A 15,088-nucleotide genomic window follows, 5' to 3' on the forward strand; every position below is an offset into this window, starting at 1 on the left:
CTGTGGTCTCTGCATAACCAGTGGCACTGGGCTGGAGGAGGAATGCCAGTAGGGGGAATGCATCAGAGTCTTGCAAATTACGCACATTGGAGTCTTGCAAATGAATGCTATTTTACAATAGAATTCTTGCAGCCAGGGCAGGTCTTGAGGGCTGCTCAGGAAACCCAAAAGGGAGTCATCATGCCCCATTCCACTACTGCAAATTCGTCCTTCCAATAGAACAATCTCTGGACCCAGCTCAAGGAAAACATGTGGAGAAACAATGTGAATAGAATACCTAGGCAGATGAGGATGAACAGGAAGGCCACATGTAACTGCCAATAAACAACTCATCTATCAATGATTCAATACCAATGAAGCACAATGTTAAATTTAAACAAACTTATCCTTTGTGAATGGAATAGTTTTATATTACTTTCTTTGACACAAGAAACGTAGTGTTTGTGGTGGGTGAAAATAGAAAATAGTTAAAATAGTTAAAAGTTGTAGTATCCAGAAAATAATGTTTTGCTTTTGTGCTATGTATTAAGTTTAGGAGACTAAGGCATTCATTAATATTTAAAATTTATCCTTTAACAGGAGTTTGCTGCATTGACAAAAGAGCTAAATGCATGCAGAGAACAACTGCTGGAAAAAGAAGAGGAAATTTCTGAACTCAAAGCTGAGAGAAATAACACAAGAGTAAGCTATCTAAGCATATAACCTGGAAATTGTAATAGCCAGATGTTTGAGAAGTAAACCACACCCAGATTATTTCAGGGATTTTATTTATATGGGTTCAAGTATATTCTTGCTATTGTCTACCTATGGCTAAAGTTAGACCACCTTATCAGCAGGATAAACAACAAATTAAACCTATTTTCTAAATCATCTGTAAACTGCAATGAGAGCAAAGAACAGAGAGCATAGAAAAGTACAACACAGGAACAAGCCCTTCGGCCCACACTGTCATGTCAAACTTGATGCTAAGATAATCACATCTGCCTGTGCATTATGTATATTCCTCCATTCCCTGCATATCTATTTGATATGTAAAAGCTTCTTAAATGCCACTTTTGGATTTGCCTTCACCACCACCCCTGGCAGTATGTTCCAAGCACCCATCAACCTCTTTGTAAAAAAAGGTTGCCCAGCACAACACCTTTAAACTTTGCCCCTTTCATCTTAAAGCTATGGCCTCTAGTCTTTGACGTTTGCACCCTGAAAGGGTTCTAATTATTTACCCTTTCTAAGCTTCTCATAATTTGATATAGTCTATCAGGTCTCCCCTCAGGCTTAGGTGTTCCATAGGAAACCATACAAATTTGCCCAACCTCTCCTTGTAGCTAATACCATCTAATCCAGGCAGCATTCTGGTAAACCTCTTCTGCACCTTTTCCAAAGCCTCCACATCCCTTGTGCAATGGGTTAACCAACACTTCACATATTGCGTGCACACCAGAGTCTTGTAGAGCTGCATCAAGACTTCTTGGCTCTGATACTCAATGCCCCATCCAATGAAGGGGAAGCATGCCATATGCCTTTTTTCCTACTATATCTGCTTGTGTTGCCACTTGCAAAGAGTTATGGGCCTAGACATCAAGATCCCTCTGAACATTAATGCTGTTAAAGGTCTTGCCATTAACTGTGTACTTTCCCTTTTCATTCGACCTCCCAAAGAGCAACACCTCTCGGATTAAACATCATCTGTCATTTCTCCAGTCATTTCTGTAGTTGATCTATAAACCCGCTAAATACCTTGAAATGCTTCTTCACTATCCGCAACTCCAGTTAAATTGGTGTCATCTGCAGACTTACCAACAAACTCACCTACATTTATGTCCAAAGGAGGTACAAGGAACTGCATATACCCATTTACAAAAAAAGCCAAAAAGTGTTGGCAGTATCTCTGGAGAACATGGATAGGTGATGATTTGGGTCAGGTCCCTTCTTCAGACAAGTTACGCCTGCACTTTGTGTCTTTTGTTTTACACATTTATGTCCAAGTCACCTTTATATATATATATATCACAAACAACTGAGGTCCCAGCACAGCTCCCTGCGGCACTACTTTGCTCACAGACTTCCAAGTGAAATAAATTGCCATAGCATGTAGTTTATTCCAGAATTTGTCCCCAAATTGTATTTCGTGATTTGTTTAACCCAAATCAATCAGGCTGATGCACTAAGCAGCCTTATATGTGCATTTTTTTCCGTTTCTTCTCGTTCATGTTTCATATGCTTACAGGTTATATAAATTTCCCCTACATATGCAATTATAATCTTTATATCTGCACATTTATATGTTCCATTCCACCTGATTTTCACTCATTTTGATTTTCTATGATTTCTAGACATCCATCCTTTCTCTATAACCCAATCCTCTCTGATCTGTCTGGTATACACATTCTGCATGTAGTGCCATTTCCTCTCAGTGATATCTGACTCTTTGTTACAGTAGACCAGAGGCACCCATTAAATATGAAGGAAACAAATAATCACTGCAGGATTTAATTGTCCTGAACTAGTGAACTTTAACTCAGCCTCTGAATCTATCCATCCCTGCCAACAACTCTGAACATGGCTTCCAATTCACTGTGCCTACCTTTTACTTCTCTTCATTTCCCTTGTAGGAAGTTGACATACGTTTTGATGTAACTATTAGGAGTTTGTTAGGTAGTTTCATTTTTACTGGAGTTACAGAATAGAACTGCACCAGAATTTTAAAACCTGGACATAATTTAATTTGATGAAGTTCCGCATTTGGAATTTTTTAACAATATTGCTATCTTGTATGCATTAGGGCTGTCTTAAATATCTGAATCAAGCAAAAGATAATGTTCAGTAGGAATGAGCTATCCGAGGGAAGGGTGTTTTACAAAGCACTATTTTGTTTTGTATGGAGATTAAAATAAAAAATCATGCAAATTCCAAATTATGTGAGTAAGACTAAATAGCTATCAAAAATGGACAGGTGGGAAAAGTTACAATAAATATGAACCTAGAGTTACGGTGGATTTTGTCTCTAAAATTACTATCATTCCTTGATCGGACTTTGCTGCCTTTTCCTTGCACTAAACGTTATTCCCTTATCATGTATCTATACACTGTAAATGGCTCAATTGTAATCATGTTTTGTCTTTCTGCTGACTGGTTAGCATTGCAACAAAAGCTTTTCACTGTACCTCAGTCCACATGACAATAAACTGAACTGATAAACTAAACTGAAAATCACCTGTGGCTGTTAAGTAAAATGGAGCAAACCTAATATCTTACTATTTCTTTCAGCTTTTGTTGGAACATTTGGAATGTCTTGTGTCGAGGCATGAGCGATCACTGAGAATGACTGTGGTGAAACGGCAGGCACAGTCTCCTTCAGGAGTGTCCAGTGAAGTTGAGGTTTTGAAGGCACTAAAGTCACTTTTTGAACACCATAAAGCTTTAGATGAGAAGGTAAGTAGCTTGCATAGGAGGAGATTCTGTGAACCCACAACCAACAGGAAAGTAACGCTCGCATGGAACACATTTCAAGAAATCATGGAAACATTATTTTGCAATTCCATATCCCATGAAAATGTATACACTTGTTAAGTGAGAAATATTTGATATTATCTCCCGTATTTACTGTTGTTTCTTAAATGGCTAATATGGAATGAAGGCCAAATGTAACACTGCTTAAATGAAAATTCTGTGTGCAGATAAATTGGTGTTTATCTGAGATTTTTAGCAAATGTATAACAAATCGGAGTGAGAAATCAAGAAACCAGACATATTGAGGATATAACATTGCTTTGTGTTAAAATCAGCAAACATACATATCTGGCTTTGAGTCTTATATATTTTATGCATTTATACAAAGGTGATTGAGCTTTGCACAAAGTGAATGCATCGATGCAATGCACTGAAGTCTTTGGAGGTCTGATAATGTTTCACAGAGTATGTCATGTATAAATAATGGATCTTCTACGTACATCAAGTTCCGATAATCATTATGGGCTCCATAGTTTCCAATTTAATGTAATCTGCATGGAGTAATCCCGAGAGTGTCGTGAAAAGTGGAAATAATGAATAGCTTTAACATATTTTATTTTAATCCGATTTATTATCAGATTCCATACATACAATTATGTTACCCAGCTCACCCCCCCCCCCCCCCCCACCCATTCGTCATCTCTTGACCCTGCCATTGTCTTGAAATTGTCCGACATTTTGGAGGAATAAACTGAAATGTCTTTCAACTTGATATGAAAGAGACTGAAGCCATTTTCTTCAGAATCCACCATGTACTTTGTGTCTTTTCTTGTAAACCAGCAACTGCAATTTCACCTTGCAAACAGCTAACAATGACCTGTTTCCTTTATCATCGTTACTTTCTTGCATATCTTTCATTCATTTGTTCTATATTTCTACTTCACCGTCTATAACTCATTTCCCTTTCCCCTGACTCTAGTCTGAAGAAGGGGCTCGACCCAAAACTTCACCCATTCTTTCTCTCCAGTGATGCTGCCTGGCCTGCTGAGTTACTCCAGCATTTTCTCCGTAAATCGCTAACCAAGTAATCCTTCCCTTCGGATTCTGTTGCACTACTTTATTTCTTCTTTTCTATTGTAATGTTCATGTTATGCATTTATTTCTCTCAGGTGTTGAATTTGCAGCACGTCATTCTAATAAATGAACTAAACATATTGAAAAAGACATATCAATAAGTTGAAAATATTAGGGCAAAAATTACTGTGTATTATGCTCATCATTCAAACATATTTCTGCAGAGTCTCTTAATTTATCAGAGGACTTGCCACTGTACCTAACCTGTTAAAGCATTAATGTCAGTGCTAAATTCAAAGTTGAGAAGGAACATTTATGTTGGCCACAGAGAAACAAGCAGAAACCAAACATCAATGGTGGTAGGAGCGCACCACATCCCAAATTACCCAACTTCGTACCCCCCCCCCCCCGCCCCCCCATACTCCCTGTGGCAGTGGATCAATATGGCCTTAACAGTCATTTTTCATATTTAGATTCTTGAATGAAGGCAGAGTTGGTCAATTATAATGCATCAAGGAAGATTTTTAATGCAAATGTAGTAAATGGCCCTGTGATGAAAAGTCTGTTTATATATACAAACTAAACATGATCATCAAGTGGATTGCAGATTGTATTTTAAATTCATTGTGCACAACTGACACGAAATTGATCTCAAAACATCAAAAATAATTAAGTAGTTCTGAAATTATATTAATATGTTTCGCGAAATTATATTAACAAACTATGGAAATCAAGGTTCTACTTTCTCTGAGTGGTTATACAATGATTACTAACTTCCTTTAATACTGACTGGGAACTGTGGCATTATTTCTGTATTCAGTATGCTTCCAATAGTTTATATTTAGCATTAAAAGGTCAAAAAATAGAGCTGTATGGGAAGCTATTATCATCACCAAATGTTCCAAGTAAATATAGAAAAACGATAACCATTCATTAAACCTGAATGCGCAAGGGATCAGTGTGAGGGGGGTGTCCACAACATTCGACCACGCTACTTTTTAGGGCTGCACATCTGAAACTGGGAGTCACAAGGTCGTTTTTGTAATGCACTATTTCTGAATTCAATAAAGCTACTCCAAAAATTCAACTAGGCATGTGTAGCGGAACCCAAACCACAGTAGCATTATAAAATGTCAGGAGTGAAGGTGTTGCTGATTTTGTTCAACAGTGAATTACTGATTGGGGAGAGGGTCTGTCGAAGCTAACATTTAATAAGGAAGGGGCGGTGAGTAGTCCTAAAAAATAATGACGAAAAGAGTATACCCGCCTCTTCTCTCCCCTGCCCGTATATTCCTTCCTCTGGCCTCACATTTAGCACTCCTTAACTCACATTTTTTGTATTTTTGTATTTTCATCTCTGGCCATTGTCCAGCCATCTGCGTTTCAACCATCTCCCTCCCTCCCTCCCTCCTCCCTCCCTCCCTCCCTCCCTCCCCCCCACAAACCCCTTCCCCCTAACCCTCCCCGGATGTGTATCTATCTATCACTTGGGCATTATCCTGCCCTCCTCTCTTGCAGCTTTCTCCCCCTCACCACAATCAGTCTGAAAAATGGTCCCGACCCAAATCATCACCTATCCACATTCTTCAGACTTGTACACTGAGTTACTCCAGCACTTTGTGTCCTTTTTAGCATTATTAAAACTTGCAAGTATCAATATTCCTCAATGATGAACCATGTGCCCAAATCTTTCCAAAATGCTTGATAGCTGACCACCCTGATTCCAACCCATGATTAGGACATCAATGTCCAACCAGCTAACACTACTCCACTTTGCTCTCTCCCCCCTCCAACCCCTTCAAACCCCAAGAGGACATTTGATATTAAACAACTACCAACACATTTATCCCCATGGATAAACATTCATCAGTTCCTTGCTATTAAGCCAGCCAACATAACGAACTCCAGGCTGTATTGAGCCTCAGACTTTTGACCTGCTAACATCCAACTCCCTGATCGACCCACTGTATTTTTCTTCACATACTCTTCAGTGGTACAAATTATGGCCTAATCATTTGCTATAACACTATGCTGTTATCTTTGCAGGTCACACAACAATTTATAGGCAACTGTACTTTAATTGTTATAGTGTAAATTGGTCCATAACAATGGGACGAAAGTTGTATTTTGTTGTGGGCTTGAAGAGTGAGCTATGGTGATCAATTTGAATCCCAGTTGCTTTGAGTCCACAAAATAAAATCATCCATTATGTGTGATTAATTAGCAGTTCCAGTCAAATAGACCGTATGAATTACAGGATTACTCATTCACATTACATTTAAGACATAACTGTTGGGGCAAGTTGTTCTCTTGTTTGTACAGAACCTAACTGAGAAGTATCATTTTGACATTGTTCTTTTAGAAATTATCATTACTTGATGATTCTGAGATCTGAATGTTTTCTGATATATAACAACCAGTGCATGTATGTGATGTACAATTTGCTGTGAACCATGAAATTAATTTATAAAGGGATGAGCTTAATTCATAAGGTTATAAAAGATGGTAATCTATTAATCAAGCATCTGATGTTGTTTGGCCAAGTTTTCTTCCCCTATCAATATACAGAGATTAGAGTAATAGCCTTCCTGTATTCAGGATAATCTTCCTCTAGTGTCAAGCGTAACACCTTGCATTGAATTTATTTCTGTGGATTTTATTTAATTTAGTTTTACATAGGAACCTAGATATGACCTTGATGTCATAAGAAGTAACTCTCTGCTCTTCCCATAAAGGTAGCCCATAGGTTAATGCTTTATTTTTAAACTATATTAAGTATTATTTTTTTATGTGCGATCCTGTACTACTCATTGAATTATCATTATGAGCTTAATTGTGATAAAGAAACAGAGATGCAGTGGGTAACAAGATTGTTGTGATAAGGCCAATAACTTCCATGTTAATCATCTGGGAAATAATATACAACAATTGATCATTTGTCCCATGTAGAGCTGATCCAATTGTTGCATTGTATTGGGATGAACAGTACTGGGATTCTTCAGCGATAAGGTATTTAAAGGCTGCTTGGTTAAAGAAACCTACCTACCACTTGACTTCAGAAGCCTGGTCATGAAAGATGAACCACTGGTGTCTATCTATTTTATTTCACAGATAGTTAGGGTGGTGAAGAACATTGGCTTTCAATGGTCAAGGAAATTAGTATAGAAGTTGGGACTTTATTACAGTTCTGTAAAATGTTGGTAAGCTCGCATTTGGTCTATTGTGTTCAGTTTTGGTCATCCTGCTAGAAGAGGGATGTTATTAAGCTGGAAAGAGTGCAGAGGAGTTTTACGAGGATATTGCCAGGTCACAAGGACATGAGCTATAGCGAGAGGTTGGGCAGGCTAGGACTTTATATCTTGAAGTACAGGAGGCTGAAAGGTGATCTTATAGAGGTATATAAGATCATGTCTTTTTCCTTGGGTAAGGGAATCAAGAAGTAGAGGCCATAGGTTTAAGGTGAGAGGGAAAGATTTAATAGGAACCTGAAGGTCAACTTTTATGACAGTCAGATGGTGTTGGGAATGCGGAACTAGCTGCAAGGGAGGCCTTTAGATAGATGCTATAACAGCATTTTTAAAACATTTGGATTAGTACATGGGCCTAACACGAGCAAATGGGATAGTTTAGATGGGGCATTTTGATCGACAGATGAATTGAAGCAAAGCACCTATGTCCATGCTGTATGACTATGATACCACATCTCAAGAATTGAAAGAATCTCATTTTAATTGTTCTTCATTACTGATGAGCTAAAATAATTAGATCTTACCGTGAAGGTTGTATTTTCGTTTTGCATGTATCCTGCCAATACTATAGAAACTAAAAATAATAGCCATGTATTAGTGAAGTGACGCTTCAGTTTTCAATGAGGTTACAACTTTGTGGAATTAATATAGTGTGTAGAACATCAAAGAATGGTTTGTGTTCTTATTCAAAAGAGTAAGTTTGAATTTCAGCTGGCTGTATTTTTCAGCACCTTTTATGCATCTTGAAAGTTAAGGTGCTGCTTTCTTCTTTATACTTGGATGAAATTTTCTCTCTTGGCTTGTGCAGGGCATTCAAATTCCAGTTGTATGATGCAAACTTCCTTCCTTCTGGTAGAGATGGTATGGCTGTGTTACTGACACAGAGTCAACTTTGATGATTCTGTTTGGAGAATTTGTCAAGAATCAACTCGTGCGTACAGATATTGGGTTTATATTGAGTTTATAACATTGCTCATTCTTAATGGATTTTTCCAGAATCCATTTTCCAGAATTTCCATTTATTTGTCTTTGAATGAGTCACATTTTTTAAATTTAGGTTGACATAGTACTGTAGAAATGTATGCCAAGTCATTTGGTCATATCTGTGCTAACATTTTGAGAGAGCAGTTTTCCTTTGACCCACATCTCCAGTGTTATCCTTAACATCATAGATTGCTTATCTTCAAACATTTGTCCAAATTCCTGTTAAAATTATTTATGGTATTAGTTTCCGCCTCATTTCCTGGGAGATATTCCGGACCCCAAAATTTCTGATTGTAAACAAATTCTTATTTCACTTCTGGATCATTTTAAACTTTAAATCTTCAATCTCTAGTTATTGGTCACCCATTGTAACAAATGTCTCATAGAAACAGAGAAACATAGAAAATAGGTGCAGGAGGAGGCCATTCGGCCCTACAATGCAGCATCGCCATTCATTGTGATCATGGCTGATTGTCCACAATCAATAATCCGTGCCTGCCTTTCCCCATACCCCTTGATTTTGCTAGCCCCAAGAGCTCTCTCTGACTCTCTTGTAAATTAATCCAGTGAATTGGCCTCCACTGCCTTCCGTGACAGAGAAGTCCACAAATTCACAACTCTCTGGAGAAGTTTTTTTCTTATCTCAATTTTAAATGGCCACCCCTTTATTCTTAGACTCTGGTCCCTGGTTCTGGACTCCCCCAATATTGGGAACATTTTTCCTGCATTTAGCTTGTCCAGTCCTTTAATATATTTTTATGTTTCTATAAGATTCCCTCTCATCCTTTTAAATTCCAGTGAATACAAGCTTACTCTTTCCAATCTGTCCTCATATGACAGTCCCGCCATCGCGGGAATTAACCTCGCGAACCTACGGTGCACTCCCTCAATAGCAAGGATGTCCTTCCTCAAATTAGGAGACCAAAACTGCACACAATACTCCAGATGAGGTCTCACCAGAGCCGTGTACAACTGCAGAAGGACGTCTTTACTCCTATACTCAAATCCTCTCATTATGAAGGCCAACATGCCATTAGTTTTCTCCACTGCCTGCTATACCTGCATGTTTACTTTCAGTGACTGGTGTAAAAAGACACCCAGGTCTTGTTATTTGAGATTATTATCTCAATGTTGTCCCTTTTTCCTAGTCTGACAACATTGAGATAATAATCTGCCATCTTGTTCTTGCCGCCAAAGTGGATAACCTCACATTTATCTACATTATACTGCAAGTGCCATGCATCTGCCCACACACTCAACCTGTCCAAGTCACCATGCAACCTCCTAGCATCCTCGTCGCAGTTCACACTTTGTGTCAGCTTTGTGTCATCTGCAAATTTGCTAGTGTTATTTTTAATTCCATCATCTAAATCATTAATATATATTGTAAATAGTTGTGGCCCCAGCACCGAACCTTGTGGCACTCCACTCGCCACAGCCTGCCATTCTGACAGCGGACAGTTTATTCCTACTCTTTATTTGAATGAATAAGTTTATTGGCCAAGTATGTACACGTACAAGGAATTTGTCTTGATGCTCCGCTCGCAAGTAACAGCACGACATACAGTAAACCATTAAGAATAAGGCATTAAACATTAAAACATTAAGAATAAAACGTTATACTTTTAACATGTGAATGAAATAATATACCCGAGCAAAAGGAAGCTACAGACTTTTGGTTATTGAGTAGAACTGCTGCTCGTGGAAAAAAGCTGTTTTTATGTCTGACTGCGGCAGCTCTGGAGTTGCCTTCCAGAGGGAAGTGCTTCAAAGAGTTTGTGGCCAGGGTGAGAGGGCTCAGAGATGATCTTAAGAGATATCAAGAGAAAAATGTAAAAAACAGTCATTGATGTATGAACATATTGCAAGTAAAATAAACAAATGGCATTATATGGTTATTGAGAATATAATCTGTGTGTCCAATTAGTAGGCAGGGCTTGGAAAAGTCAGATGAGTGACATAGTATAAATTATAAATACCGAAGAGCTTTTTTTTCTCTCCTTCCTGTAATTTAGCTCTAGGCAGATCTGTCACCTGAATCTACCTGCACATGAAGTAAATGTACATGATAAAATGTCTGAAAGTGGCACTAAAAATGCTACATCCCCTCAGGAATCAAACTCTGAGAATGCAATTACCTTCAAACAAATGACAGCAGGAAGGAACCATATACAATAGTGGTGAAGATTTTAACATGAATGTTTTCTGGACACATTGTATGAAATAAGTGACAATGCATGGCCCCAAATTTACTGGCTCATCGTTTTGTTGCTGAAAAGTCTCTTTCTTTAGATTTGAGGCAACGTTAAGGCCTGCGCAAATGAATTGTGGAAAACACACCGAGATGCACAGAGAGTATAGAACAAGAATAGGCCCTTCGGCCCACTCTGTCTGCACTGAACACGATGCCAACACCAACTCTTATCTTCCCACACATAATCCACATCTCTCCATTCCCTGCATATCCATGTGCCTATCCAAATGTCTCTTAAATGCCACTATCGTAAATGCTGCTATCAAACACCACCCCCGGCAGCGTGTTCCAGGTATTCACCACCCTCTGTATAACTTGCACATCTCCTTTGAATTTTGCTCCTCTCACCTTAAAGCTATGCCCTCTAATTGATATATCCATCCTGAAAAAAAAAAGTTCTGACACTCACGCCTCTCATAATTTTATGTACTTCTACCAGATCTTCCTGCGTTCAGGAGAAAACATTCATCATACAGACAATCATCATCCTCCTCATTCAGATTAGGCTATTGTCCTCACATTAGGCTATTGAGATAAATCGATCAGTCAAAAAAAATCATGGCTTTTTGACTGATTGTGATCATAACTCCTTTGGAAGGGTGCTGAACTATTTGGGTGCTGAACTGTTCAAAAATAAGCCATCCAATGTATATTTATAAATATGCAGGCCTTGGAATGATCAAAGACGTTGCTAATAAGGCTATGGGAACAGAAAGAGCAAGGGATTCTTGCAAACTAAATCTCAGTGGGGTAGTTAATGCTCAATGTGTTTTCTACAAACTTGACCTAAAATCTGTATACCCCCACTTGGAACATGATGGAAACAGACATGCTATTTTAAAGCATTATTTTGTGTTTGATCTGAACAAAATAATGCAAAAATATAAAACTAAACATCCCTTGTGCAGAAGAACTATTTCCAAATTTAAACCAATAAATTATTCAAGGAATTTTGAAATACACTTTGTTGCAATGTATTTTTCATAAGCTTTGGCAAAATTGTCTTCTGCTTACAAGTGTAGAAAACACTGGAAATACTCAGAAAGGCAGACATCCTCTGTGGATAAAGAAATTGAGTAAACATTTTAACTCAAAGTCCCTTCATCGAGTTGGAGAAAAAAAAGTTTTAAGTTGCAGTGTTGGAGCCTCGTGAGAATAGAGCAAGTACCTTCGATAAAATGAAATCAAGACAGCAGTAAAATTAAGCTTTTGATGAAGTTATCTGGTTTATGTTAAGTAGGGAGGTTGGATGAATAAAACAGGCTTAATAGCTGAGAAATGAAGGCTGTTAGAAAGTGAGAGAGAAACACGTGCAAAGGGGAGAGAAACACGGTAGGAAATGCCCAACATGTCAGGCCATGTCTGTTGAGAGAGAATAAGACTAATCGATGCTATGGTTAAATTACTAACAGCATAATTTTCCAGTTCTGATATGAACAAAGAAGGATCTGCAACCTGAAATGTTAACACTATTTCTGTTCCCACAGATGCTGACTGCCATACTGAGTATTTTCAGTATTATCTGGTTTTATTTCAAATTTCCAATATCTGCATTAAAAAAAAATAATAATTACACTCACAAGCATTACTTGTACTTTGACATTGGGAAATGCACACACAAAGCATAGACATCCCCAAGCATAGTGGAATTTTAAAATAATAATAAACATGTTGGTTTATTGCCTGACAGAAAATAACAACTTTACATTATTATGACCTCAAGCAGTTTAGTGTTCAAAATCACTGAATCGTTCTATTTCCCTGCCTCTATCTTCTCCTGGAAGTCCTAGCATAAATTCTATCCCTTTCTCTAATTATTTCTGTGAAATTACTTGGAACATAATTCTGTGTTAAGATGTTACATAAGTGGAAATAACAAACATAGATGAAGGATGAAATAGGAATGGTTGTAGCTGTTATTATAACGGCCGAAGGGAATGGTTCTTCTGATGATACGTCTGTTCAACAGAAGTTGATTGCTTTTTCGTAACCTTTTTGGTAACCTGTAATTCTTTCCAAGATTCAGTTTAAAGCTTCTAACATCCCACTTTAATCATTAATTGCGAGTGTGGAAGTTAGTCTTGCCATGTACTAGATCTGCATGTTGGGATCTAATGCTCTATATTACCGGGCTGGGCTTTTTCCATTGAGTCCTTGGAAAGTGAGAACTTTCCCCATAAAGGATGTGGAGCAAGAACACATTTCCTCTTTGATGAATTTGATGTTAATAGTAATTGTTGCATAATTTTAATGAATTGTACATTGAAAGTTTTCCATCAATTGCTTAGGCACAGATATGCTTATTCAGTTCGGAGTACCTGAAAAGTGGATGCACATTGACCATTGATTTTTGATTGTCTTATGTTGACAGTCATGTGCACAGATTAATCCTTAAACTAACCGAAAATAGTGTTCTAATGAATTCTGTCACTGTTTTGAACTCAGGTTCGCAGCTCTATTCATTTATTCAGTCATTTCTGTCAATCTCAATTGTCAATCAATGACGGATATTTCTCAGTGCTAAATGAGATTAAATCTTATTTCTATACCAACTATCCTATCTTTTTGCTAAACATATTCATTATAATAAATTATAAGTAGTGTTGATACAATTGGTTCGAGTTTTTTCGGGTATTCTCTGGGGCAAGATCTGTCTTTTTGATGGATCTCCACGGTTTCTACTGAAGCCAACAAGGAGATCGGGAGACGTCTTGATACATTTCCAGTATAATTATAGATGAACCAAACAAAGGTAGAGTGTAGATAGACACAAGATGATGGAGTAACTCAGCGGGACAGGCAGTACATCTGGATAGAAGGAATGGGTGATGTTTTGGGTGGAGACCCTTCTTCAGACTGGTTAGGGATAAGGGAAACGAGAGGTATAGATGGTGTTATGGAGAAATAAAGAACAATGAATGAAAGATATGCAAAAAAGTTATGATAATAAAGGAAACAGGCCATTGTTTGCTGTTTGTAGGGTGAAAAAGAGAAGCTAGACCGACTTGGGTGGGGGGAGGGAAAGAGAGAGAGAGAGGGGGAATGCCAGGGCTACCTGAAGTGAGAGAAATCAATATTCATACCACTGGGTTGTAAGCTGCCAAAGAGAAATATGAGATGCTGTTCCTCCAATTTGCATTTAGTCTCACTAAGACAAAGGAGAAGACCAAGGACAGAAAGGTCTTTATAGGTATGGGAAAGAGAATTAAAGTATCCAGCAACCGGGAGATCAGGTTGGTTCATGCGGGCTGAGCGAAGGTGTTCCGCAAATGATCGCCTAGTCTGCGTTTGGTCTCGCCGATGTATAAGAGTCCACATCTTGAACAATGGATGCAGTAGATGAGGTTGGATGAGGTACAAGTGAACCTCTGCCTAACCTGAAAGAACTGTCGAGGTCCCTGGACAGAGTCGAGGGAGGAGGTATTGCGACAGGTTTTGCATCTTCTGTGGTTGCAGGGGAAGGTACCTGGGGAGGGGGTGGTTTTGCTGGGAAGGGATGAGTTAACCAGTGAGTTGCGCAAGGTGGAAAAGGATGGAGATGGGAAAATGTGGCTAGTGGTGGGATCCCTTTGGAGGTGGCGAAATCTCGGAGAATTATGTTGTATGCGACGGCTGATGGGGTGGAAGGTAAGGACTAGGGGGACTCTGTCTGTTGCGACTAGGAGCAAGGGCGGAGCTGCTGGATACCGAGGAGACACGAGTGAGGGCCACATCTATGATGGGAAATAGGAACCCCCATTCCCTAAAGAATGAGGACATCTCGGATGCCCTAGTATGGAACACCTCATCTTGAGCGCAGATGCAGCGTAGACGGATGAATTGGGAGTAAGGGATAGAATCTTTGCAGGAAGCAGGGTGGGAAGAAGTGTAGTCGATATAGTTGTGGGAGTCAGTGGGTTTGTAATAGACGTCAGTCAATAGTCTATTTCCTGTGATGGAGACTGAGATCAAGAAAGGGGAGGGAGGTGTTGAAGATGGTCCGAGTGCAGGATGGAAATTGATGACGTCCATGAGTTCTGCATGCATGCAGGAGGTAGAGTTCGGGGATAGGCCCAGTGTACGCCTGGAACAGAGATTG

The 15,088-nt window shown here is 38.8% G+C and overlaps 1 protein-coding gene across 1 annotated transcript in view; it reads left to right on the plus strand.

Moving 5' to 3' along the window:
• The window catches only part of ppfia2 (PTPRF interacting protein alpha 2), a 281,508-nt gene that overhangs the window by 141,010 nt on the left and 125,410 nt on the right, over positions 1–15,088 (plus strand). Inside the window, 2 exon segments of the mRNA XM_055650768.1 lie at positions 580–681; positions 3,268–3,432. Of these exon segments, the coding sequence (XP_055506743.1) occupies positions 580–681; positions 3,268–3,432 (267 nt within the window).

This window comes from Leucoraja erinacea, chromosome 19 (assembly GCF_028641065.1).
Source record: "Leucoraja erinacea ecotype New England chromosome 19, Leri_hhj_1, whole genome shotgun sequence".
NCBI lineage: Eukaryota > Metazoa > Chordata > Chondrichthyes > Rajiformes > Rajidae > Leucoraja > Leucoraja erinaceus.